General features: G+C 45.7%; 1 protein-coding gene across 1 annotated transcript in view; it reads right to left on the bottom strand.

Moving 5' to 3' along the window:
- HSD17B4 (hydroxysteroid 17-beta dehydrogenase 4) overlaps nt 1-27,056 on the bottom strand; it is a 566,121-nt gene that overhangs the window by 193,757 nt on the left and 345,308 nt on the right. The window contains exons 15-16 of the mRNA XM_063964187.1: nt 18,585-18,656; nt 15,279-15,382 (exon numbers count right to left, since the gene is read on the bottom strand). Coding sequence (XP_063820257.1) covers nt 15,279-15,382; nt 18,585-18,656 — 176 coding nt within the window. The remainder of the gene's footprint in view (nt 1-15,278; nt 15,383-18,584; nt 18,657-27,056) is intronic.

The following is a 27,056-nucleotide window of genomic DNA, read 5'->3' as shown; positions in this document are numbered from 1 at the left end:
AGACTTTATTGCATCCAGCAAATTATTAGCACAGAAAATAATAACTTTTTTTTCTTTTTTTAATGTGGACCATCCAATTAATAGAGCAGTTGGCTTTTCACCATGCTAATGTTTGGTGTTGGAGTATTACCTCTATAGCTATACGTCTTAGTATGATCATAGAACACCTCAGTGACTTCATATTTTTATCAAAATGTATTCCAGAGGATAATTATTCCATGTACAGATGTTGTCATTCTCATTGTGAGTGTGACTATTCGCACCCGCGATTAACTTGCTGCAGCTCGTAGGCAGGGCATTAGCCAATCACGGGTGTGAAATGAACAGTTGCACTCGGCCACGGCAACTCATGTGTACGCATCACAGGATAGAGGTAAAATGACTACATCTGTATTGCTATAATTTATTGGATAAGATAACTGCTTTTCACAGATTCATAAAGTGAAAGCACAAGTCACTGAAAATGTGGGTGATTCATCAGTGGATCTGGTTTCAGCATCACTAATTTGTGCCTCAAGAGTGTGACAGAATTCTGCTGCATTTATGTATACGGTAAAATGTAAGAGGATGTGAAGACAGAAAACAGTCACTAATTCTAATGCTACTGCAGGCCATGTTTTCTAAAGTTAAATATTGCAGTACCTCACAATTCTGATAATGTTTTTTCAATCTATTTTTAATAAACCTATTGTATTCAGCCCAGTCAGTACACACATTGGCTCATGGAACAAAAATAATAAGCGAGTCCAGGCCTGACCAATCAGTGGCTCATGAGATTATATGAGACTACAAGACCCAACATGTCCTGCTAGCTAATCGTTACAATAGAGAAGTGCTATATAATGTCCTAATCATGACAGTGTGTCACTACACTGGGCACGTTTGTTATGTCACAGGGGTGACTGGTAGCCCTCTCATCTTCCTCTAAAAACAACTTTTCAATGCTGCAAACACTTAAGGGGGGTATACACGGAGCACGGTATACACGGAGCGATGTTCACCTAATTTCTAAGCAATCTGACTAGATTGTTTAGAAATTAGAAACAAATCGCTCCGTAAGTGTGCAGGCGACAGCGATGCCTGTTCCCGCGCATCGCTATAACCGGTGCTAGATTGACCTACATGCAGGCACAATCTAGCAGGTCACTCGTTTCCCTGCTGGGTCCGTCCGTCCCCCCTCACTCAGCACACATCGCGCTATGCTGAGTGTGAGGAGAGAGGTGTGCTGAGCGGTCTGTGCTAGACCGCTCAGCACACATCTCCCAGTTTGTACGGCCCTTAACTGCAGGTCCACACGACAATTAGGGACAAACATTAGCGCCTTATCTCCCAGCCATGCTGTCATCAGGATAAAAGTCCTAGTCGCAAGACAGACGGACAGTTCCGGTTAAACTGGGACAGTGTAGGACTTCTGGTGTCGGCATTCCGGCTACTGGCATCCCAAACACCGGTATGCTGACTGGAATCCTTCTGCAAAAGCCACTTTACACTAAAGATTACTTGCAGCCAGTTCATATCATAGGCAATCTGTGTTTGTGGTGGGTGTGATGGTCTATTGTCCACACTTGTCTTAAAAATAGCATTTTGGTACTTACCAGGTAAATCCTTTTCTTTGAATCCATAGGGAGCACTGGAGTACTCTTGGGATATGGACGGCTTCCGCAGGAACAAGGCACTGAATAATTAAATTTAGAACTCTCCTCCCCTCCATATCCCAGAGTACCTCAGTGTTTTTTACTGAGCCGAACAGGAGCTATAGAGAGGTTGACAATGGAGAAGTACATATAACATAACGGACAACAATAAAGTTGACACATAACGCGACTGACACCTAAACAGTTGGCACTATAACCGATAGAACTTGAAACTTTGAACCAGTCGGTGAGAATGTGTTACCATAAGATCCCCTGAACTTACCACAAACCAGGTAAAACTGCTCTGGGTGGACGTCCAGTGCCCCCTATGGATTCAAAGAAAAGGATTTACCTGGTAAGTACCAAAATCCTATTTTCTTTTTCATCCACTAGGGGTCACTGGAGTACTCTTGGGACGTACCAAAGCTTCCCTCGTGGGCGGGAGAGCAGTTTGGCACCTGTAACACTAGGCGGCCAACGCTAGATGCTGATGCCGCAAACGTATCAAACTTGCAAAAGCGCACAAACGTGTGCACTGATGACCACGTAGCCGCACGGCAAAGCTGCGTCGTAGAAGCCCCACGACCAGCTGCCCACGAAGATCCCACAGAACGTGTGGAATGAGCGGTTACTGATGTAGGCAGCTGTAACCTAGCATGAAGGTAAGCCTGACGAATGGTCAGTTTAATCCATCTGGATAAGGTCTGCTTAGAAGCTGGCCAACCCATCTTGGCAGCATCATAGAGAACAAATAACGTATCCGTCTTACGAACTGTAGACGTTCGGGATACATAAACGCGTAATGCGCGTACCACATCCAAGGTTCCAGAATTTTCTGTCAACACAGGAACTACTATTGGTTGATTGATGTGAAAAGATGACATTACCTTTGGTAAGAAAGCGGGATTCGTCCGAAGTTCCGCTCTGTCATCATGAAACACCAAATACGGTGGCTTGCATGACAAGGCCCCCAAATCTGAAACACGCCTTGCCGAAGCTAAGGCTAGTAGAAAAATTGTTTTCCAAGTGAGAAACTTAATATCCACTTGTTGTAAGGGTTCAAAATATGAAGACTGTAAGAAATCTAAAACCAGATTCAAGTCCCATGGCGCTGTAGGTGGAATGAATGGAGGCTGTACTCTGAGGACACCTTGCAGAAAAGTGTGTACCGACGGCAATAGAGCCAATCGTCTTTGAAAGTAAATTGACAACGCAGATACCTGCACCTTTAGTGTAGATAAACGCAGTCCTCCATCTAACCCCGTCTGTAGAAATAACAAAAGACGGGATAACTTGAAAGATGATGTCGGAAACTTCCGATCTTCACACCAAGCTATATAGGCACGCCAAATTCTGTAATAATGAGCTGCCATAATCGGCTTCCTAGCTCGTAACATGGTTGGTATAACCGATTCTGGAATGCCCTCTCTTCTTAAGAGGGCGGTCTCAACAGCCACCCGTCAAACGCAGCCGCGCTAAATCACGGTAAAGGAACGGACCCTGTTGTAACAGGTCCGGACGTAGTGGGAGCGGCCAAGGATCGTCTGCCAGTAGTCCGCGGAGATCCGAGAACCAAGCTCTCCGAGGCCAATGAGGCGCCACTAGTATGACTGTGACGGACTCTTTTTTGATCCGTTTTAGCAACAGAGGGAGCAGCGGAAACGGTGGAAACAGATACACGAGGCTGTACGGCCACGCGATGGTGAGAGCATCCACCGCCACTGCCTTTGGATCTCGCATTCTGGACACATACAGGGGCGTTTGGCGATTGTGGAGAGATGCCATCAGGTCCACGGATAACCTCACCTCTGGACCAACATGTGAAACACTTCTGGATTTAATGCCCATTCTCCTGGATGAAAATCCCGACGGCTGAGATAATCCGCCTCCCAGTTGTCCACTCCCGGAATGAATACTGCCGACAATATCACTTGGTGATGCTCGGCCCAATTGAGGATTCGAGCTACTTCCCGCATTGCCATGCGGCTTCTCGTTCCTCCTTGTTTGTTGATGTATGCGACCGCCGTCGCATTGTCTGACTGCACCTGAACAGTCTGAGACCTAAGCATGTGCACTGCTTGTCGTAGCGCATTGTAAATTGCCCGGAGTTCCAGGACATTTATAGACAGCAATCTTTCGTGATCCGCCCAGAGACCCTGGAGCTGACAATTTTGAACTAGAGCTCCTCAACCTCTGAGACTCGCGTTCGTCGTTAGAATTATCCAATTCCAGGCGCCGAATCGTTTCCCTGCGGTTAGATTGTGTACTTTGAGCCACCAGAGTAAAGACACTCTGGCCCGTGGCGACAACCTCACCCTGTGGTGAATCTACAGATGCGAGCCCGACCACTGTGCGAGCACATCCAGTTGAAAAGGACGTGAGTGAAATCTCCCGAACTGAAGCGCTTCGAAAAGCCGCCACCATTGTGCCTAAGAGGCGAATGCACAAATGTACCGAGACTATGTGTGGCTTGAGCACTAATTGCACCAGATGACGAATGACCTGTACTTTCTGTTCTGGTAGGTAAATTCTTTGATTTACAGTATCGAGAATCATACCTAGGAATTGAAGTCGTTGAGATGGAATCAGATGTGATTTCTTGAAGTTGACAATCCAACCGTGCTGAACCAGTACATTGTACGTTAGCAACGCATGTTGGAGAAGCATCTGTTGAGACGGAGCTTTGATGAGCAAATTATCCAAGTACGGAACTATTATCACTCCCAGGGATCTGAGATGAGCTATCATCACAGACATCACCTTGGTGAATACCCGAGGCGCTGACGAGAGGCCAAACGGTAGAGCCTGAAACTGGTAATGGTTCTGCCGTATTGCAAACCGCAAAAACCTCTGATGAGGTGGCCAAATCGGAATGTGTAAGTACGCATCCTTGAGATCCAGAGCAATCATGAATTCCTGTGGCTCTAAACCTGCAATTATTGACCGCAGAGATTCCATCTTGAATCTGTAGTAAGTGACGTACTGATTGAGACCCTTTAAGTTCAATATTGGCCTGACCGAGCCATCCGGCTTTGGTACCACAAACAGACTGGAATAATAACCCTGACCTTGTTGGTGTACAGGGACCGGAATCAAAACTGCTGCATCCAGCAGAGACTGAATGGCAATTTGCAGAACCGCCCTCTTGTCGTCCGACACAGGCAGTCCTGTCTTGAAAAACCGCAGTGGCGGGAGACAGTCGAACTCTATTTTGTAACCTTTTAACACTAAATTGTGGATCCACCCATCTGTGGACGTCTGGAGCCACGCCAACTGGAACGTCTGAAGGCGTGCTCCAACAATTGGAGATCCGAGATGGGCTGGGAGCCAGTCATGCCACTGGCTTGTCGGTGACCTTAGCGTCCTGACGACTGGTGTTGGTTTGTTGGAAACCACGTCCTCGACCTCGTCTACCAGGCGTGGCTGTTCCTCTGCCACGCTCGCGAAAGGACTGAGGTCTAAAGGATTTGAACGCAGGTCCAGAGTATCTCCGTCTAGGTACCGTTGGAGGCAATGGTAAGAAAACAGACTTTCCTCCCGTGGCCTCAGAAATCCATTTGTCCAATTCAGGACCAAACAACTTCTCGCCACCGTAAGGTAATGCCTCTATACCTCTCTTTTGACCTCCGCTTGCCAAGAACGCAGCCAGAGTGCTCGTCGTGCTGTAACTAGCGACGATGAAAGGCGAGAAGTGAGCTGACAGACGTCAGTAGAAGCTGTACATAGATAATCAGCAGCTTCCCAGATTTGATCAGCGAGAAGTATAAGGTGATCGTCACGTAGGGCAGACTTGAGTTCTGTTATCCATACCATTAGCGCCTTAGTTACCCAAATGCCAACCAACCCAGGTCTAAGCAACACTCCTGCTGCTATATACATGGACTTTAGCATAGCTTCTATTTTACGGTCCGAAGGGTCTTTAAGCGTAGTAGCAGTTGGTACTGGTATGGTTAATATCTTTGTAAGTTTAGACACAGACGAATCCACCAATGGCGGATTCTCCCATGTAGCTGTCACAGACTCTGGAAACGGGTAACTAGACTTAAATCTGCGAGGTATAGAAAACCGTTTATCCGGATTCTTTCATGTTTCTAGTAACATCTTATTAAGAGATTCCGAAACAGGAACACACATTGGAGTTCTCTGTCGTTTAGTAAAGACGACTTCATCATTTGTCAGAGGCTCCTCAGTTTCTGTAAACTTCAGAGACTGACGCACCGCTCTGATGAGATTATCAATGCCCGGGCTGTCAAAATCGTCACTATCTGACTGCTGGTCTACTTCGCCCTCCTCACCGTCATCTTGCGCAAAGAGGTCTGGCATAGAATCGTCAGAATGCATCATAGCAGAAACTGGTAAGTCATAAGACAAATGAAATTTATCCCTTCTACCCAAAGTGGACTTGGACTTTTGGTAAGGCTGAGACCCCTCCGGTAGTTCTAGCGGTCTCACCCTAGACTCAGATCTTGCCGCTTCCCGCTCTTGTCGAGCGGCGGACAATTCTGATTGCAATCCAGCCAGGACATCTGCTAGCATAGCCCACGGAGGGTCCGGGGATGAAACCGGCTTTGAAACCGGAGCCGAACTTGTATTGGTAGCTGAATCCACAAAACATACTGTACATGTGGTAGATCCATCCGGTAACACACTCTTACAGACATGGCAGTGAAACTGCTTTTTTGTTTTTGCTGGTGCCTTACTCATTATGCAGACAGACAACACAAAATACAAAGACAAACAACTTGCACGACTCAGTAAAATAGTACTAAGGTGTCTCTATATATATATATATATATATCTGGCCAAGTGCAGTGCACGCCAGTCTATATGAAATCTGATCCCAAATTTATATCCAAATAATACCCCTGCACCTCCGGTGGAGTATAGATGTAGTACAGGAACGTTCTGGAATCACAACAGGAAGAAACAGGAAGCATGGTTAAAATGGCCCCCCCATGCTTACAGTATAAAACATGCTGCTGCTATGGGCACACGTCTCCCCCCTTGTGTGTGTGCTCCCCCCCCCCCCCCCGTGCTCCGTGTACCGCTGTCTATTACACGGAGCCGGGGCTTACATGCGGGGAGCTGAGGTAGAGGGAGCCGGAGAGCGGGAGCCGGGGAGCGCGCTGCATAGAGCCGTGGAGCGGCGGCTATGTGTGGTGAATGCGGCCGGCGCGGCTCTGTGAGCGGCGGGAGGTAGCACATAGCGGCGGTGACCAGGTAGCGGCGGCGGGCGCTCACATAGCGGCGGTGACCTGCGGCGGTGTCCTAGAAGCGGCGGCGGGCGGCTCGGCGCTTCACAACAGTGTCCCCACACAGCGGGGCGGCAGCGTGAGCTGACCGCCCCGTCCCCAACATACCTGGACGCCTGTGGTGAGGGGCTATGATGGGGCTTCTTCTGTAAGCTCAGTCCAGCCTTTCCTGCAGGTAGTCCTGCACTTGGCTGTGAGGGAGCTCTTTTAGAGAGGCCTGACACGCCACAGCTGCTTGTAGCAGCTTCCACTATCCCGGACCCACGCCTATTGGAAGGGATGTGGAAAATGTTGTAAAAAAGAAAAATCAAAAATAAAAATATTCAAAAGTAGTGTGGATAAGCTCCACACAAGCCTTGTTGCTACTATGAGCACAGAAAAAACACTGAGGTACTCTGGGATATGGAGGGGAGGAGAGTTCTAAATTTAATTATTCAGTGCCTTGTTCCTGCGGAAGCCGTCCATATCCCAAGAGTACTCCAGTGACCCCTAGTGGATGAAAAAGAAATACCATTGGTGAGATTGCACTCCCACCATACTGATCGCTATACATATGTATTTCTATAAATCTCTGATGGCTACTAAGTATATTACATGTACTGTAGACCTGCCTATTTTCATAGTAAAGAAAATGTGTGGGTACCACCTCTTAAAACCACACTGGTTTTTGCATCATGTGATTAAAAAAAAAAAAAAACTAATAAAAAAAAAAATACCATGTGGCTAAACTATATCCATTCAAAAATATAAAAATATCCAGCAGCATCAGAGTTAAAACTTCTTAATTATCCTCTTTAATAGACTTCAAAGCTAATCTACAGATGTAAAACCACAAGGAGGCTACTGAGTTTTAGATCATAACCTCTTAGAGATCTCAGGCCAATTGTTTAATGTTCTTTCTCAGTAACCTAGTCCAGCATATTGGAGGAGAGAAGATTTTATGGTTGAATTGCTGGAAAAATGTGAAACAATCAAATAAGAAAAGTCCACACTAAGATGATCATAACAGTACCAAATTATAGAAGCAAATCTGGCAGCAGGATATATCCAATTTTTACTAAAATATGTTTACATTGCAAAAGCAAAAAAAATAATAAAAACAAAATGTAAAAACAACTCAAACCAATAAACCGCTGTACTGCATTAAGGTGCAATATTTAATGTTTTGTACTGTCTTTATGAAAAAAAAAAAATAAGGCTTGTACTGTCTGTGCAGTTACTCTAAAGCTCTGTGGTACAAATAGCATGAATAACGCTGATAAGAGGGGAAAAAAAGACCCAATCTATTAACAGGATGCTGGCACCACAATGCTACTGTTAGCTGCCAAGTTATTCATTCATGTAAAGAAATCCAGTTGTGCACAGATTTCTATTGCATATACTTTTTTTCTACAAATAGAGTGCTGTATTAATACAACAGCATTATAAGATCAGTAGAAAGTTAGAGAATTAAAAATAAAATGCATTATTCTGATTCATTATAGATCTTGTTAGATCAATAATAATAAGATTTTAAACCTACCGGTAAATCTTTTTCTCCTAGTCCGTAGAGGATGCTGGGGACTCCGTAAGGACCATGGGGATAGACTGGCTCCGCAGGAGACATGGGCACCAAAAAGAACTTTAGATATGGGTGTGCACTGGCTCCTCCCTCTATGCCCCTCCTCCAGACCCCAGCCAGAGAAACTGTGCCCAGAGGAGACGGACAGTACGATGAAAGGATTTTTGTTAATCTAAGGGCAAGATTCATACCAGCCCACACCATATAACATGGAATATACGAACCAGTTAACAGCATGAAACCAAACAGCATCAGCCCTAGACTGATCCAAACTGTAACATAACCCTTAAGTACGCAAAAACTATATACAAGCCTTGCAGATGTAGTCCACACTGGGATGGGCGCCCAGCATCCTCTACGGACTAGGAGAAAAAGATTTACCGGTAGGTTTAAAATCTTATATTCTCTTACGTCCTAGAGGATGCTGGGGACACCGTAAGGACCATGGGGATTATACCAAAGCTCCAAAACGGGCGGGAGAGTGCGGATGACTCTGCAGCACCGATTGAGCAAACATGAGGTCCTCATCAGCCAGGGTATCAAACTTGTAAAACTTCGCAAAGGTGTTTGCACCCGACCAAGCAGCAGCTCAGCACAGCTGTAAAGCTGAGACACCTCGGGCAGCCGCCCAAGTAGAGCCCACCTTCCTAGTGGAATGAGCCTTTACTGAATTTGGTAACGGCAATCCAGCCGTAGAATGAGCCTGTTGAATCGTGTTACAGATCCATCGAGCAATAGTCTGCTTCGAAGCAGGAGCGCCAACCTTGTCGGCTGCATACAGGACGAACAGTGCCTCTGTTTTCCTAACCCGGAACGTTCTGGCCACATAAATTTTCAATGCCCTGAACACATCAAGGGACTGGGAATCCTCCAAGTCCCGTGTAGCCACAAGTACTACAATAGGTTGGTTCATATGAAAAGAAGAAACCACCTTGGGCAAAAATTGAGGACGAGTCCGCAACTCTGCTCTATCCACATGGAAAATCAGATAGGGGCTTTTGTGAGATAAAGCCGCCAACTCCAACACTCGCCTAGCCGATGCCAAGGCTAACAACATGACCACTTTCCAAGTGAGATACTTCAATTCCACCGTTTTAAGTTGTTCAAACCAGTGAGATTTAAGGAACCGCAACACCACGTTAAGGTCCCAGGGTGCCACTGGAGGTACAAAAGGAGGCTGGAAATGCAGCACTCCCTTCACAAAAGTCTGGACTTCTGGGAGAGAAGCCAATTCCTTCTGAAAGAAAATGGATAGGGCCGAAATCTGAACCTTAATGGAGCCTAATTTTAGGCCCAAATTCACTCCCGTTTGTAGGAAGTGAAGGAAGCGGCCCAAATGGAATTCTTCCGGAGGAGCATTCCTGGACTCACACCAAGATACATACTTTCTCCATATACGGTGATAATGTTTCGCTGTCACGTCTTTCCTAGCCTTAATCAAAGTAGGAATTACCTCATCCGGAATGCCCTTTTCCGCTAATATCCGGCGTTCAACCGCCATGCCGTCCAACGCAGCCGTGGTAAGTCTTGGAACAGACAGGGCCCCTGTTGTAACAGGTCCTCTCTGAGAGGAAGAGGCCACGGATCTCCTGTGAGCATTTCCTGCAGATCCGGATACCAGGCCCTTCGCGGCCAATCTGGAACAATGAGAATTGTCTGTACTCCTCTTCGTCTTATGATTCTCAATATCTTTGAGATGAGCGGAAGAGGAGGGAACACATAGACCGACTGAAACACCCATGGTGTCACCAGGGCGTCCACCGCCACTGCCTGAGGGTCCCTCGACCTGGCGCAATACTTCGTTAGTTTCTTGTTGAAGTGTGACGCCATCATGTCTATCTGAGGCAGTCCCCACCGACTTGCAACCTCTGCGAAGACTTCCTGATGAAGTCCCCATTCTCCTGGATGTAGATCGTGTCTGCTGAGGAAGTCCGCTTCCCAGTTGTCCACTCCCGGAATGAAGACTGCTGTCAGGGCGCTTACATGATTTTCCGCCCAGCGAAGAATCCTGGTGGCTTCCGCCATTGCCACTCTGCTCTTTGTTCCGCCTTGGCGGTTTACATGCACCACTGCGGTGATGTTGTCTGACTGGATCAGAACCGGTAGGTCGCGAAGCAAATTTTCCGCTTGTCGAAGGGCGTTGTATATGGCCCTCAACTCCAGTACGTTGATGTGAAGGCAAGCCTCCTGGCTTGACCAGAGACCCTGGAAGTTTCTTCCCTGTGTGACTGCACCCCAACCTCGGAGGCTTGCGTCCGTGGTCACCAGAACCCAGTCCTGAATGCCGAACCTGCGACCCTCCAGAAGGTGAGCACTCTGCAAAAACCACAGGAGAGATGCCCTGGCCCTGGGAGACAGGGTGATCATCTGATGAATCTGTAGATGTGACCCGGACCACTTGTCCAGAAGGTCCCATTGAAAAGTTCTCGCATGGAACCTGCCAAATGGAATGGCCTCGTAAGTCGCCACCATCTTTCCCAGAACTCGAGTGAGGTGATGCACCGATACCCGTGTCGGCTTCAATAGGTCCCTGACCAAAGACATGAGTTCCTGGGCCTTTTCCATCGGAAGATAAACTCTTTTTCTGGTTCGTATCCAGAATCATGCCTAAGAAGGGCAAACGAGTCGTTGGAATCAACTGTGACTTCGGGATATTGAGAATCCAGCCGTGCTGTTGCAACACTCTCAGGGAGAGTGACACGCTGTTCACCAACTGTTCTCTCGATCTCGCTTTTATCAGGAGATCGTCCAAGTACGGGATAATTGTGACACCCTGCTTGCGCAGGAGCACCATCATTTCCGCCATTACCTTGGTGAAAATCCTCGGGGCCGTGGAAAGCCCAAACGGCAACGTCTGAAATTGGTAATGACAATCCTGTACAGCAAACCTCAGGAACGCCTAATGAGGCGGATATATGGGGACATGAAGGTATGTATCCTTAATGTCCAGGGACACCATATAATCCCCCTCTTCCTGGCTGGCGATGACCGCTCTGAGCGACTCCATCTTGAACTTGAACCTTTTTAAGTATAGGTTTAAGGATTTTAAATTCAAAATGGGCCTGACCGAACCGTCCGGTTTCGGGACTACAAACAGGGTTGAGTAATACCCTGTCCCCTGACTTTGACCACCACTTGTTGAAGACACAATTTTTGAATAGCTTTTAACACTATCTCCCTCTCTGGGGGAGAAGCCGGTAGGGCCGATTTGAAAAATCGGCGAGGAGGCACCTCTTCGAATTCCAGCTTGTAACCCCGGGAAACAATTTCTATTGCCCAGGGATCCACCTGTGATTGAACCCAGATGTGGCTGAAAAGTCGAAGACTTGCGGATTCCCTCAGCGGAGCCCCAGCGTCATGCAGTGGATTTTGTAGAGGCCGGGGAGGACTTCTGTTCCTGGGAACTAGCAGTGGCTGGCAGCTTTTTCCCCTTGCCCTTACCTCTGGCAAGAAAAGAAGATCCCAGCACTCTCTTGGTTTTGTGCGACCGAAAGGACTGTATCTGATAATGTGGCGTTTTCTTAGGCTGTGAGGAAACATAAGGCAAAAAGGTTGATTTACCTGCCGTAGCCGTGGAAACTAGGTCCGTGAGACCTTCCCCAAACAATTCCTCACCCTTGTACGGTAAAACCTCCATATGCCTCTTCGAGTCGGCATCGCCCGTCCATTGTCGGGTCCATAGGGCTCGCCTAGCCGAAATTGCCATAGCGTTGGCCCTGGAACCCAGAAGGCCAATGTCTCTCTGAGCATCTCTCATATATAGGACAGCATCTTTAATATGCCCCAGGGTCAATAAAATGGTTTCCTTATCCAGCGAATCTATATCAGCCGATAAGGTATCCGTCCACGCTGCTACAGCGCTACAAACCCAAGCCGACGCTATCGCCGGTCTGAGTAAAGTACCAGTATGTGTGTAAATAGACTTCAAGGTAGTCTCCTGCCTGCAATCAGCAGGATCCCTGAGGGTTGCGGTATCCTGAGACGGCAGCGCCACCTTTTTGGATAAGCGTGTCAACGCTTTGTCCACCCTTGGGGAGGATTCCCACCGTATCCTGTCCTTAGCCGGGAAAGGTTACGCCATAAGAATCCTTTTGGGAATCTGCAGTTTTTTTATCTGGAGATTCCCAAGCCTTGTCAAATAATTCGTTCAGCTCATGAGATGGAGGAAAGGTTACTTCAGGTTTCTTTTCTTTAAACATGTGGACCCTCGTGTCAGGGACAGCGGGTTCATCCGTGATATGCAACACCTCTTTTATAGCAATAATCATATAATGAATACTTTTAGCCAATTTTGGCTGCAACTTTGCATCATCGTAGTCGACACTGGAGTCAGAATCCGTGTCGGTATCGGTGTCTACTATTTGGGATAATGGGCGCTTTTGAGACCCAGAAGGTCCCTGTGACATAGTGAAATGCAGGGCTAAATTCCCTGTACATTCCCTGGACTCAGCTTTGTCCAACCTTTTGTGCAATAAATTCACATTTGCATTTAAAACATTCCACATATCCAACCAGTCAGGTGTCGGCGTTGCCAACGGAGACACCAAACTCATTTGCTCCACCTCCTCCCTTGAAGAGCCTTCCGCTTCAGACATGCCGGCACACGCGTACCGACACACCACACACTCAGGGAATCCTCTATCTGGAGACAGTTCCCCCACAAGGCCCTTTGGAGAGACAGAGAGAGAGTATGCCAGCACACCCAGCGCCAATGACCCAGGGAAAAAATTACCCAGAGAGCACTTTTATTTCTTATGTAAATAACACTGCGCCAAATGATGTGCCCCCCCCCCCCCCTTCTTTCAAACCCTCTGTCACCGTGTTCAGCAGGGGAGAGTCCGGGGAGCCAGCTTCTCAGCGGTGTGCTGTGGAGAAAATGGCGCTGGTGAATGCTGGGGATCAAGCTCCGCCCCCTCAGCTTGCTCGATTTCTTTCAAAACTGGCGGGGGCTGTCAGAATATACAGTGCCGAGCCCATATATGTCCCTTATTGCCAGAACAGAGGTTTAAAATGTTGCCCAGTGCGCCCCCCCCTGCGCCCTGCACCCTTACAGTGCCTGCTGCGTGTGAAGTGTAGGAGCAATGGCGCGCAGCGTTACCTCTATGAAGATCTGAAGTCTTCTGCCGCCTCTGAAGTCTTCTTTCTTCTTATACTCACCTGGCTTCTATCTTCCGGCTCTGTGAGGAGGACGGCGGCGCGGCTCCGGGACGAATAGCTAGGAGAGACCTGCGTTCCAACTCCCTCTGGAGCTAATGGTGTCCAGTAGCCTAAGAAGCAGAGCCTAGCAGTTAAGTAGGTCTGCTTCTCTCCCCTCAGTCCCTCGCTGCAGGGAGCCTGTTGCCAGCAGGCTCCCTGAAAATAAAAAACCTAACAAAAATTATTTATTTTCAGGAAACTCAGGAGAGCTCCCTGTAATGCACCCAGTCTCCTCTGGGCACAGTATCAAACTGGCTGGGGTCTGGAGGAGGGGCATAGAGGGAGGAGCCAGTGCACACCCATATCTAAAGTTCTTTTTGGTGCCCATGTCTCCTGCGGAGCCCGTCTATCCCCATGGTCCTTACGGAGTCCCCAGCATCCTCTAGGACGTAAGAGAAATAGTAATTAACATTTCTAGCTCTTCAGTTTGAAACGCAGATGCTACACTGCTGTGAAATTAGGGAATACATCGGAAAAATACCAAACATGGACCCACAGCCTACACCTACTATACTGTTATGTGCACTGCAAAACCTTGGTTGCGTTTAAAACACAATTAGAATAGCCAGACCGCAATTCTTTGACTGTGTTTTAGTGGCCATGCACATCCATGCAGTGTGTCAAACAGTTACTGGTTATGACCGTGTCATAGCCAGTGTCACACTGATTGGTGGATGGCACTGGCCATTTGCCTCTCACAGTAGTGGGAGGTATCTTCAAATTGAAGAATTGCTGGATGTACAGTATCCACCAATGAGACTGACGAAAACAGGACCAGGGGTTCTACCGATTCATCCCCATATAGGGGATATCCATGCTTAAGCACAGGTGATTTAATTAGTAGCTCAATTTGATTGAACCATTTGGAGGTATACTAAAAGGTCGAATTCCATCGTTTTTATATCAATAAAAATTGATATTAATTGATGTTGTATTTCAGGGTCTTTACACACATTAACAGATGATTTTTTTATATTTACTTTTAAATGATGGTAAATCCAAGTTATCAAGCAATTTTAAAGCGGAATCAGTTACACGGCAAAAAAGGGTTGGTTTAGCTATGTAGCTGATTGCCGCTTTAAAAATAGATAAGGACTCGGACGAAGTCCCACACTTCCTGGATCTCGCACTCTATTACATTCCCCTCTAGATCTTGGATTTTCAATGTCACCAAATGCCCCGGGAGATGAAAAATCTGTTACCAGCATGACATACTGTAGCCCAAAATATTATATTAAGTTTTATGTTGCTCCCTGCCACTTTAATGTCCCTCTGAAATTCTGTATTCACTTCCCTGATGTGTATTGTTGATTTGTATTCAATAAAAGGCGAAAGACAATGAGGCAAACTCTACATTTTGTTTTCTACCTTTTAAAATAAATGAATTGCTCTTACCAGCAAAGGAGGCCACGTAAATTACATTGTAAGATGTAATATTTCACGCCTAACAATAAGTGGCTTTTGGTTACAATTACACAGCTCAGTACACATTTTAATAAGAGAACATCTACCCTTTCCTCAGCTTGAGTAGCATTAATTCATATTGAACTTGTCACAAGTGCAGAAAGGAAATGTTCATTTTCTTTATTTACAGTGAGTACAAGCAATTAAGGTGCATCTGTATAGTATACATACCTTGATCTTTGGGGATGATCTCTTCCCACCAAATCCACCAGATCCAACCACAAACACAGAAAACTGGCTGTAGCAGATAAGTTCATTCCCACAGTAAGTGTTTACTATTAAAAGAAACAAACAGCTCACTCTTTGCATTTTATGTGGGCAAAATCAGCATTCTTGATAAGGCACTAAGGGGGAATTCTGACTTTTTTCCCGATGTTTCACCAATTATTTTCTTTTTTTTAAAGGCTATCCAATATGGATTGAACGTAAAAAAAAAAAAGCTGACCTCCCAAAAACACACAGGTTCAGTGAAACCTGTGTGTTTTAGGTAGAAACAGACCCATTTCCGCTTGAAAATGGGGCTGTTTCCGGGGATTTGGTTTCCCACTGCACCGGGAGCTGACAGGAGATGGCGGTACCCTACAATAAGCTGCCAATCGGGGCAAATTAGATAGCCCCTGGTGGGACAATTAGCACCAGGAGGCTGATATGCGACACTTGTATATTTGTGTGCGGCTGACTCTCTGAATCTGTATACAAAGTGCTACACTGTAGCAACCACAGATTTTTTCCAATACAAATTCCATTGTGTTCTGTATACAGACTTCGTTGCACATAGATATACAATAAATTAATCAGCAGAGTCTCCTGGTGCGTCCTAATCACATCATATTGCGACTAAGACGCATTTTCGGGGGGAAAAAAAAGAAAAAAGATGTCTGACGCTAGCAGGGTTTCACGGAACCTGGCGGCTCACTCACGCCAGGCGTCTCACGCTGCATGGCGTATTGAGGGTAGATGTATGAGGACACATCAGTAGTCTGTATTTTGTTCTCTCTCTACCAAATAAATATATATTGTGGTGAGGCACAGCTTGCATCATGATATGGGACATCATCATGTTGCCAGCAGCCTTTCTGACCTCTTATTAATATTATCCTTATATTCGTATTAGCACCAACATATTCAGCAGTACTGTATATCCAGGGACATAATTTCAAAATAACAATGAAGAAACGACTTGCTTGTTAGATGGTTTCAGTGACATATACCTTATATCTACCAGGACATACTTTATCAATTGCTGATACAACCAGAAAGATTCTGTGCTAGAAATAAAGTGCAGCAATGAACCACCCATTTCTTTTGTGGCCATGTTTTCAGCATAGTTTCCTTCCAACATCTACTGGCAATAAACGCAGTATACGTTGCAGGGGAGTGGATTATGGAGCAAGTGGGGTCTAGCAAAGATAAAGACTTATTTAACTAAACATAAAACAATGGCAGTGCTTTAAAACTATTCTTGAGAACAATACAGGTCCCCAAAATGTCTTATCTTAAGGGCCCCATACACTAGGACGATAATGCCCGATTTCATCCGATTTCGGGCATTCGGCCCGATATATCAGATGAAATCGGGCATTTTGAAGGCGTTTCCGATCCAATGCGCATTCCCGTGAGCATCGGATCCTCCAGATTTAATGTGCTGCATATTCAATCTGTTCCGACCCCGCAGGCATGGCTGGGATCGGCCAGGATCACCCAAGGTACATTGTATGCAAAAGGACAGCATACGATGTATCTTGGGCGATCCTGCACCCCGGGAGACTGCTGAGGGTGATCGCCCGCGACATGTCAGACGGACATGTCACGGTAATGTATGGGGCCCTTAACACATGGGGGCCACACTGAACTGTTTCGACCCAGAACAAGTAGAACAGTAATCCCAGTAACAGAGCAGGTACAGCACAATAGATCTTACAGCACTCATACCTCTGCTTCCTGCTAGGACAAACATCTAGCATTTACCAAGAGATTTAATACTGGATTATAGGTTACGAAAGCCAGTATAAAGGCTCACTCTAACCTAAACTTTACATATATGGCTTTGTTTATCTAGTTTGCTATACAGTTATCTTAATATCCCATCTGGCTCTATAAAAAGTGTATACACACAATGTGATGTTTTCTTACGATTTTGACTATATAGTCAAAATTGTAAGCAAAGTTAGCACATATCGCACCGTGTGTATACAGCTTGCGATACAGATGCGCGCTCCTGTGGGGTAGGTATCGTAAGAAAAAATAGACTGTGCAGGCAAGGCAATTTTGACTATATTGTGTATAATCTAGTACATAGTATAGTCAAAACTGTAAATAGTCAGAATCGCAAGTAGTCAAAATTTGTGGTTTCGGGCTCCGGGGAGTTCAAGGAAAATCGCAGTCAAAACTGGCACACAGTCAAAATCTCACTGTGTATATGCACCTTAAAATAGAGTTGTTGTACTAGGATACAAACAATATACAACTAAAATAAACAACTTTGCACTGTCCTATAAACACATACCTTAAAGAAAAAAAGCACACACTGAAGACATGGTAATTTATTTAGGAAATGTGGCGTAACGTAAAAGCAAATAAACTATTGGGAAGCAATTTTTTTTTTTTTTTTTTTAAATCTTGACATTTATAGGCCCTACACACTTATAGATCTAACTGAACGTTCTCGTTCATTAATGAACGAGAACTCGTTCATATCGTTCAGTGTGTAGACACCAACGATGAACAATGCACGGCCCCGCGCTCGTTCATCATTGGTGCCGGGTCGCGTATACTTGCATGCCAATATGAACAATCTCGTCCATATTAGCATGCAGGGCTATGGGGCCGGATGACGGGGGAGTGAAGAAACAACACTCCCCCGCCGCCGTATCAGCAGTCGGGCACCTCGGCGGCCAATCGCTAAAGTGTAGGGCCAATTACACTATAACGAAAAATTAAAGACAAGTGCTGTGATTCATAGCAAAAACAAAACCACACATGCACAGTACTCAAACACCACTCAAAGCCTCTGAAAATAAATGATTAAAGCTGTAACTATGAATTAGGATGAATCTGAGTTCAATGTTGTACGCTGTCAGATTTAAGAATGTATCAGACATGATGTTATAAAGATGTCTGAAGTACACATTACATCCAGATAGCCTGGGTGTAAGACTCCACTTGCTCTGTCTCACTCCCACTACGCCTAATTAGAAATTCTCAGCACTGTTCCCTTTTCCGCCTGAAACGACCTTCACTTCGATCAGAAAAGTGAATCGTTTCTACTCCTCTAGTTATTCTAGCTGAAAATTGCTTTGGTGTGAAATGCTTTTGACAGAGTTTGCATTAAGGAGGCAAAGTGAAAGCAAACTGTATGGGGATGTGTACTCTAATAAAACTAACAAGTTTCCAATAAGTGAGAAGCAGCAATTTGCTTTCCTAGTTCAGTGAAGGTGATATTAACTATTTCTCCTACAACCTCCAAACTATACTTACCATCTAGCAAAATAAGGGCGCCGGAGCCTTTGTCAAATATGTCTGCCACTGTGCCCTCTGAGCGCGTCTCTCCTGTTACAAATACACAAATAATTCCTAAAGTTAGAAAATATGCAAAAAAGTGAATAAAACATGAAAATAATGCTATAAAATCATACTTGCCTACCTGACCCTCTCCATGAGGGAGAAAATACTCTGTTCCTGGATTTTCCTGGTAATGTATGATTGCCATCACCTGTAGTGAGCTAATTAATTGATAAGAAAGGGGTTTCACCACAGGTGATGGCAATCATACATTAACAGGAAAGTCCAGGAACAGAGCATTTTCTCCCTCATGGAGAGGGTCAGGTAGGCAAGTATGTATAAAATCCTAAAGCTATTGGGTATATTTTTCAGGCCTGCTGAACCTACAAATACATGATAAACTTTGAAAACAAATGCATAGGAAGTGGAAGATAACTTTCCAAAATTGATGCATCATGCGTGACCCGGTTAGTCTATGGCAGTGGTTCTCAAACTCGGTCCTCAGGACCACACACAGTGCATGTTTTGCAGGTAACCCAGCAAGTGCACAGGTGTATTAATTACTCACTGACACATTTTAAACAGGTGGAGCTAATTATTTCACTTGTGATTTTGTGAGGAGACCTGCAAAACATGCACCGTGTGGGGTCTGAGGACCGAGTTTGAGAACCTGTGGTCTATGGAACTGAAAGCCCAGGCTCCAACTTTCACCTAAAAATAAGCTAAATAAAAAAGATAATGTTTAAAAATAGATACATTTAAAAAAGATAATGTTTTAGAATTTCCAAAAGAAAAAGGAAATTGTATTAAATAATAAAAGCTATTTGTTCATTGATTTTCTTCTGCTTTCGACATCCTTGTTAAATAGGTTAGTAAGGGCAGTTATTGCTGGCAAGCACAGAGATGCTTATTGCCTCTGGCGGTCTCAGAAACCTGTCATTATAGAGCCCTTGGTCTCCCATTCTATGGACAAGTACTGTGATAGGATGATTATCCATGATTTTTACACGTCAGCCTCCTCAAAACTTATAAGATAAATAATAATTTTGGACTAAATTCACCAAAGCACAGAATTTATGTTAGCGTATTTGCAACCTGAAATGGTGAGGCTGTAAATGAGAACACACTTTTTTCTGTTTTAGACTATCTTGGATAATTGTGTTTTAAATGAGAACATGGTGTCAGAGGTGTTCCACCTAGGATGAAGACATAGGGGGCTATTCAATTGTTTGAAAAGTCAGTTGGGTGTCTGTTTTCTCCTATCTAATAGACAAGAAAAAACAGACACCCAACCTATTTTTTAAACTTTTGAATTCCCCCCCTTAATGTCAACATTGTTGAAATATCAACATCCTCAGAATGTCAACATTAGAGTTAGGCTGCTGGACAGAAGGTTACGTTTAGGCACAGAGGGGAGGGGGGGGGGGATATTACGGATTAGGGACAAGGGTATAACAACAGGATTTTAATACCTACCGGTAAATCCTTTTCTCCTAGTCTGTAGAGGATGCTGGGGTCCACTTCAGTACCATGGGGTATAGACTGTTCCAAAGGAGCCATGGGCACTTTAAGACTTTTTCAGAGTGTGAACTGGCTCCTCCCTCTATGCCCCTCCTCCAGAGCTCAGCATAGGAACTGTGTCCAGGGAGACGGACATTTCGAGAAAAGGATTTACTTTTAAGTTAAAGGTGATATTCATACCAGCTCACACTTCAACCATGCCGCAAACATGGCATTCAACAAAACACATGCCAACGGGCATGAACATCACAGCAACCATGCTGAAAACATTTTTAACAAATTAACAACTGCAGGTAAAGTACGCACTGGGCTGGGTGCCCAGCATCCTCTACGGACTAGGAGAAAAGGATTTACCAGTAGGTATTAAAATCCTGTTTTCTCATACGTCCTAGAGGATGCTGGGGTACCATGGGGTTATACCAAAGCTCCAGTACGGGCGAGAGAGAGCAGATGACCCTGCAGCACCGATTGACCAAACTGTAGGTCCTCATCGGCCAAGGTGTCAAACTTGTAAAACTTAGCAAACGTGTTTGCCCCTGACCAAGTAGCTGCTCGGCAAAGCTGCAATGCAGAGACCCCCCGGGTAGCCGCCCAGGATGAGCCCATCTTCCTAGTAGAATGGGCAGTCACCGAAATCGGAATCGGCAATCCTGCCGTAGAATGAGCATGCTGAATCGTACCTCTGATCCAGCGCGCAATAGTCTGCTTAGAAGCAGGACACCCAATCTTGTTGGGAGTGTACTGGACAAACAGAGCCTCTGTTTTCCGTATCCAAGCTGTTCTTGCAACATAGATCCTCAAAGCCCTGACCACATCCAGAGACTTTGAAGCAGCGAAGGTGTCAGTAGCCACTGGCACCACAATAGGTTGGTTTATATGGAAAGAAGAAACCACCTTTAGAAGAAATTGCTGCCGTGTTCTTGACTCGGCCCTATCTTCATGGAAAACCAAGTAAGGACTCTTGTGAGACAAGGCCCCTAACTCAGAAACCCTTCTTGTGGATGCCAAGGCCAACAGCATGACCACTTTCCAAGTGAGAAACTTCAACTCTATCTCCTGTAGAGGTTCAAACCAATCTGATTGAAGGAACTGCAACACCACGTTAAGATCCCATGGTGCCACAGGAGGCACAAATGGAGGTTGGATGTGCAGAACCCCTTTCACGAATGTCTGAACTTCTGGAAGTGAGGCCAATTGTTTCTGAAAGAAAACGGACAAGGCCGAAATCTGGACCTTGATCGAACCCAAACGTAGGCCCGCATCCACACCCGCCGGGAGAAAATGGAGAAAACGTCCTAACTGAAACTCTTCCGTTGGAGCCTTCTTGGTTTCACACCAAGACACGTATTTTCTCCAAATACGGTGGTAATGTTTAGACGTTACTCCTTTCCTGGCCTGAATAAGAGTGGGAATGACTTCTTTGGGAATACCCTTTCGGGCTAGGATCCGGCGTTCAACAGCCATGCCATCAAACGTACCCGTGGTAAGTCTTGATACACGCACGGCCCCTGCTGCAGCAGGTCCTCGCGAAGAGGAAGAGGCCCGGGATCTTCTATGAGCAACTCCTGAAGATCTGGATACCAAGCCCTCCTTGGCCAGTCTGGGACAATGAGGATCGCTCGAACGCTTGTTCTTCTTATGAGCTTGAGAACTTTTGGAATGAGTGGAAGCGGAGGGAAGACATATACCGACCGAAACACCCACTGGGTCACTAGTGCATCCACCGCTATTGCTTGAGGGTCTCTCGACCTGGAACAATATTTCTGAAGCTTCTTGTTGAGACGAGATGCCATCATGTCTACTTGAGGAACTCCCCAAAGACCTGTCACCTCTGCGAAGACTTCTTGGTGGAGGCCCCATTCTCCTGGATGGAGATCGTGTCTGCTGAGGAAGTCTGCTTCCCAGTTCTCCACTCCTGGAATGAACATTGCCGACAGAGCTCTTGCATGTCTTTCTTCCCAGAGGAGGATCTTTGACACCTCTGCCATTGCCGCTTTGCTTTTCGTTCCGCCCTGGCGGTTTTTGTACGCGACTGCCGTTACATTGTCCGACTGGATCTGTACGGGTTGATCTTGAAGATGCACCGCTTGTAGAAGGCCGTTGTAAATGGCTCTCAACTCAGGAACATTTATGTGAAGACAAGTTTCTTGACTTGACCATCTTCCTTGGAAGCTCTCCCCTTGCGTGACTGCTCCCCAGCCTCGGAGACTTGCATCTGTGGTCACCAGGATCCAGTCTTGAATCCCGAACCTGCGTCCCTTTAGGAGGTGAGAACTGTGTATCCACCACAGGAGCGAAATTCTGGCTTTGGATGACAGGATTATCCTCTGATGCAAGTGTAGATGGGATCCAGACCACTTGTCCAATAGGTCCCACTGGAATACTCTGGCATGGAATCGGTCAAACTGTATCGCCTCGTAGGCCACTTCCATCTTTCCCAACTACCGAATGCATTGATGAATCAACACTCTTGTTGGGTGCAGAATTGTTTGACCATTCTCTGGATTTCCAGAGCCTTTTCTACTGGAAGAAATACCCACAGTAGTTCTGTGTTCAGTATCATTCCCAGAAAGGACAATCTTTTTGTTGGTTCCAATTGTGACTTTGGAAAATTTATGATCCAACCGTGATGTTGAAGTACTGTCAGGTAGAGTGCAATGTTCTGCACCAACCTTTCCCTGGACCTCACTTTTATCAGGAGATCGTCCAGGTAAGGAATTATATTGACTCCTTGCTGTCGAAGGAGAACCATCATCTCCGCCATCACCTTGGTGAACACCCTCAGTGCCGTGGAGAGTCCGAACGGCAACGTCTGAAATTGGTAATGACAATCCTGCACTGCGAATCTCAGATAAGCTTGATGCGGAGGATAAATGGGAAAATGTAAGTAGGCGTCTTATGTCCACAGACACCTCCTCCAGACTGGAAATCACTGCCCTCGGAAAATCCATCTTGAACTTGAACCTTTGCAAGTAGAGATTCAGATTTTTCAGGTTTAGAATCGGTCTGACCGAGCCGTCCGGCTTCGGAACTACAAATAAGCTTGAATAAAACCCTTCTCCCTGTTGTAACAAGGGAACCAGGACAATGACTTGATCCTGACACAATTTTTGTATTGCTGCTGCTACCACTTCCCTGTCCGGGACAGAAGCTGGCAAGGTCGATTTGAAAAATCGGTATGGGGGAATGTCTTGAAACTCCAGTTTGTACCCTTGGGACACTATTTGTACGACCCACGGGTCCAGGTCAGAATGAACCCAGAAGTGACTGAAGAGTTTCAGACATGCCCCCACCTGAGCGGACTCCCGCAAGGGAGCCCCAGCGTCATGCTGAAGATTTGGCAGAAGCAGAGGTTGATTTCTGCTCCTGTGATCCCGGAGACACTGTGGGCTTTTTTCCTTTCCCCCTTCCTCTACCCGCAAAGAAAGGGGAACCTTTACCCTTTTTGTAACTATTGGGCCGAAAGGACTGCATCTGAGAGTGATGTGTCTTTTTCACCGGTGCAGGAGCATAAGGCAAGAATGTCGACTTACCCACGGTAGCCGCAGAAACTAAAGCATCCAGCCCATCTCCAAACAAGGCCTCATTTTTGTACGGGAGAGCCTCCATATTTCTTTTGGAATCTGCATCAGCATTCCTTTTGGCGAATCCACAACGCCCTCCGTGCTGAGATTGCCATGGTAGCGGCTCTTGATCCCAAGAGACCAATATCTTTCATGGCTTCTAGCATATACGCCGCAGCGTCTTTGATATGACCTAACGTTAGGAGTATCTCGTCTCTATCTGTTGTGTCAATGTCTGATGACAAGTTTTCTGACCACTTTTCAATAGCATTACTCACCCACGCACAGGCAATGGTAGGCCTGAGTAATGTCCCATTGGCCACATAAATAGATTTCAACGTAGTCTCCAACTTGCGGTCTGCCGGCTCCTTAAGTGAAGCCGTCCCAGGCGCAGGGAGAATCACCTTTTTTGTTATCCTCGACAGGGCACTGTCTAAAACAGGGGGTGACTCCCACCTTTTCCTGTCCTCTGCAGGGAAAGGATAAGCTACCTGAATTCTTTTGGGAACATGAAATTTCTTTTCAGGATTTGTCCAGACTCCCTCAAAGAGACTGTTCAGCTCATGAGATGGAGAAAAAGTTACATTAATTTTCTTTTCCTTACAAAAATAAGCCTTCTCCTGTGGTAAAGGAGGGGCCTCCGTAACTTCTAACACCTCCTTTATAGCAACAATCATGTATTGAATGTTCTTTGCTAACTTTGGATCTATTCCCCTGGAATCACTAGTGTCGACACAGGAATCAGAGTCCGTGTCGGTATCAGTTTGTACTATTTGTGCAAATGACCTTTTATGTGTATCAGAGGGATCCCCTGTGGATGAAAAAGCAGAACTATTAAAAATCACATCTTCCACAGATTTTCTCCAGCTTTCTGCATGAGACTCAGACTTATCCAATCTCTTACTGATATGATTCACACTATCACGTAATTCTTTCACCCATTCAGGCTCGTGGTGTGCCGGCAGCGCCACCACATTACAACTCTGTGTCCCTAAAATGGCTCTCTCAGGGGAAGAGCTCCCTGCCTCAGACATGTCCTACACGTGCACAAACACACCACAGACACTCCGGGGCTTATAGGGGACAGACCCACAGTAAAATCTGTCAGAAGGACAAAGAAAGGGACTTGCCAGTTCACAACTCAGCACCAATGACTGAAATCCCTGTGTCAATAAAATGTTCAGAGACCTTTAGCGCTTTTATAATGCCAAATAGTCTAATTGAGCACCAGTTTACACTCTGCCCCCCCCCCCCCCCCCTTAATTGCACCCTGATACTTGATTCAGAAGTGGAGGAGGACCAGCGTTTCTTCCCCTGCAGCTTGCTTGGAGAAAATGGCGTTGAGCAGTGTGCTGGCTGACTGAGGAGGAAGCCCCGCCCCCTGTAATGGCGCGTTTCCCCTCAGAATTCATCACCAAATTTTTTTATACTGGCGGGGGTGTAGGACTGTGCCACGGCATCATATGCTACCTTTTGCCAGTTTAAGAGTAGGTTTCATGCTGTCTAGGGCCCCACCCCCACCCCCCCCACGCCCTGCTGTGCGCTGTGTTATGGATAGCATGCTCGCGCAGCGTTCCCGCCCGCTGCGCAGTACCTTGAGCCGTCACGATGACAAGAGGTCCCTCTTGCAGATCTCCGGTAATAATACTCACCAGTCTTCTGACTTCTGGCTCTGTTATGGGGGTGACGGCGTGCTGTGGGAGTGAGCACATAGCCGCAGCTAGTGTTCAGTACCCTTCAGGAGCTAATGGTGTCCTGTCAGCAGAAGCAGAGCCATGAAATTATTCAGGAAGTTGGTTCCTACTTCTTCCCCCTAAGTCCCACGAAGCAGGGAAACTGTTGCCAGCAGTCTCCCTGAAAATAAAAAACCTAACAAAGTCTTTTAGTAGAACTCAGTAGAGCTCCACTAGAGTGCGACCAGTCTGCCTGGGCACATTTTATAAACTGAGGGCTGGAGGAGGGGCATAGAGGGAGGAGCCAGTTCACACTCTGAAAAAGTCTTAAAGTGCCCATGGCTCCTGCAGAACCGTCTATACCCCATGGTACTGAAGTGGACCCCAGCATCCTCTAGGACGTATGAGAAAACAGAACGATGGTCATCACGTCTCCACCACAACTGCTTCTCACATAACCGCTGGGTCCCAGAAGCCACTTAAGCCACAGCTAAAGTCAGTACAATGTAGTTCACAGGTAGACCACTTGGGATGGTATGTTGACATTTTATCATGTTTGTCTACACAATGTATGTGGACTCAGAGTTGTTAAGAAACCAAATAGGTTAGCAATTGGGCAAAACTATGTTGCACTGCAGGGGGGGCAGATGTAACATGTGCAGAGAAAGTTAGATTGGGTGGGGTGTGTTCAAACGGAAATCTAAACTGCAGTGTAAAAATAAAACAGCCTGTATTTAACATACACAGATACAATATAACCCACCCAAATGTAAATCTCTCTGCACGTTATATCTGCCCACATGCAGTGCAACATGGTATTGCCCATTTGCTTACTTGCTTGGTTTGCTAACAGCTCTGTATAACCAGACCCATTTCTCCTGCGTCTACATATTTGTCAAAGGTGAAAGCTCAATTAAACCAGTGATTGGTCAGGTTTAGACTGTATGGCAAGGTTCAGTTGTATTTGTATAAAAGTTGTAGAATTGGTCTTGCTGGTCAATATAAAGGCATTGTAGTTGTACTAAGCTGCTCTTTTTAAAGTAGACATTTATATTCAAAGAAGTCTTGCAGTGATTCTGTGATTAGATAGAAAAGGGGATTGGTTCCATGTAATAATGTTAGAGCAGAGGTGTTTCTTACATGCTGGTGCGGGGACGCATGAGCTTTCTCTTTTACTGAAGGGTTAAATAAATTGTTGGTAGGCCATTTATCAGTTTAGAATTGCTTTGTGTGCTGGTTTACACTACAAGAGGACTGGCATAGTAGCCAGTCACCCGATGCTACCACTGCTCTTTTCAGTCAAGGTTTCTGCTGCAGATTATGCAATCTAATAATTATTGACGATACAGTTTCAAAAATACGCTGTAGGACAGAAACAAAAATTTGGCCAGTTGCATAATGTAAGGTAACTGCTGTCCATACACGTAGGAATGCTTTGTCCAACATAAAACAGAAACACTGTAAATAGACATACATGATGTAAGGTGCATTTTTTGCAACATATTACCTTGTAGAGCTAAATTGGAGTATTGTCTATTAAGTGGACAAAAAAGGTTAGTCACATTGCGCTTTTAAAATCTGGTGAAATTGCAGCAACAATGAGGAATAATGGAGAAAATGGTGATCTTCCAGTATTTCACATGGTGCTTGGGTGTAACCTCTAGAATACTTAACTCTAGGCAATTCTCACA

This window comes from Pseudophryne corroboree, chromosome 1, assembly GCF_028390025.1.
Source record: "Pseudophryne corroboree isolate aPseCor3 chromosome 1, aPseCor3.hap2, whole genome shotgun sequence".
Taxonomy (NCBI): domain Eukaryota; kingdom Metazoa; phylum Chordata; class Amphibia; order Anura; family Myobatrachidae; genus Pseudophryne; species Pseudophryne corroboree.
This window is presented reverse-complemented; position numbering and strand designations above follow the sequence as displayed.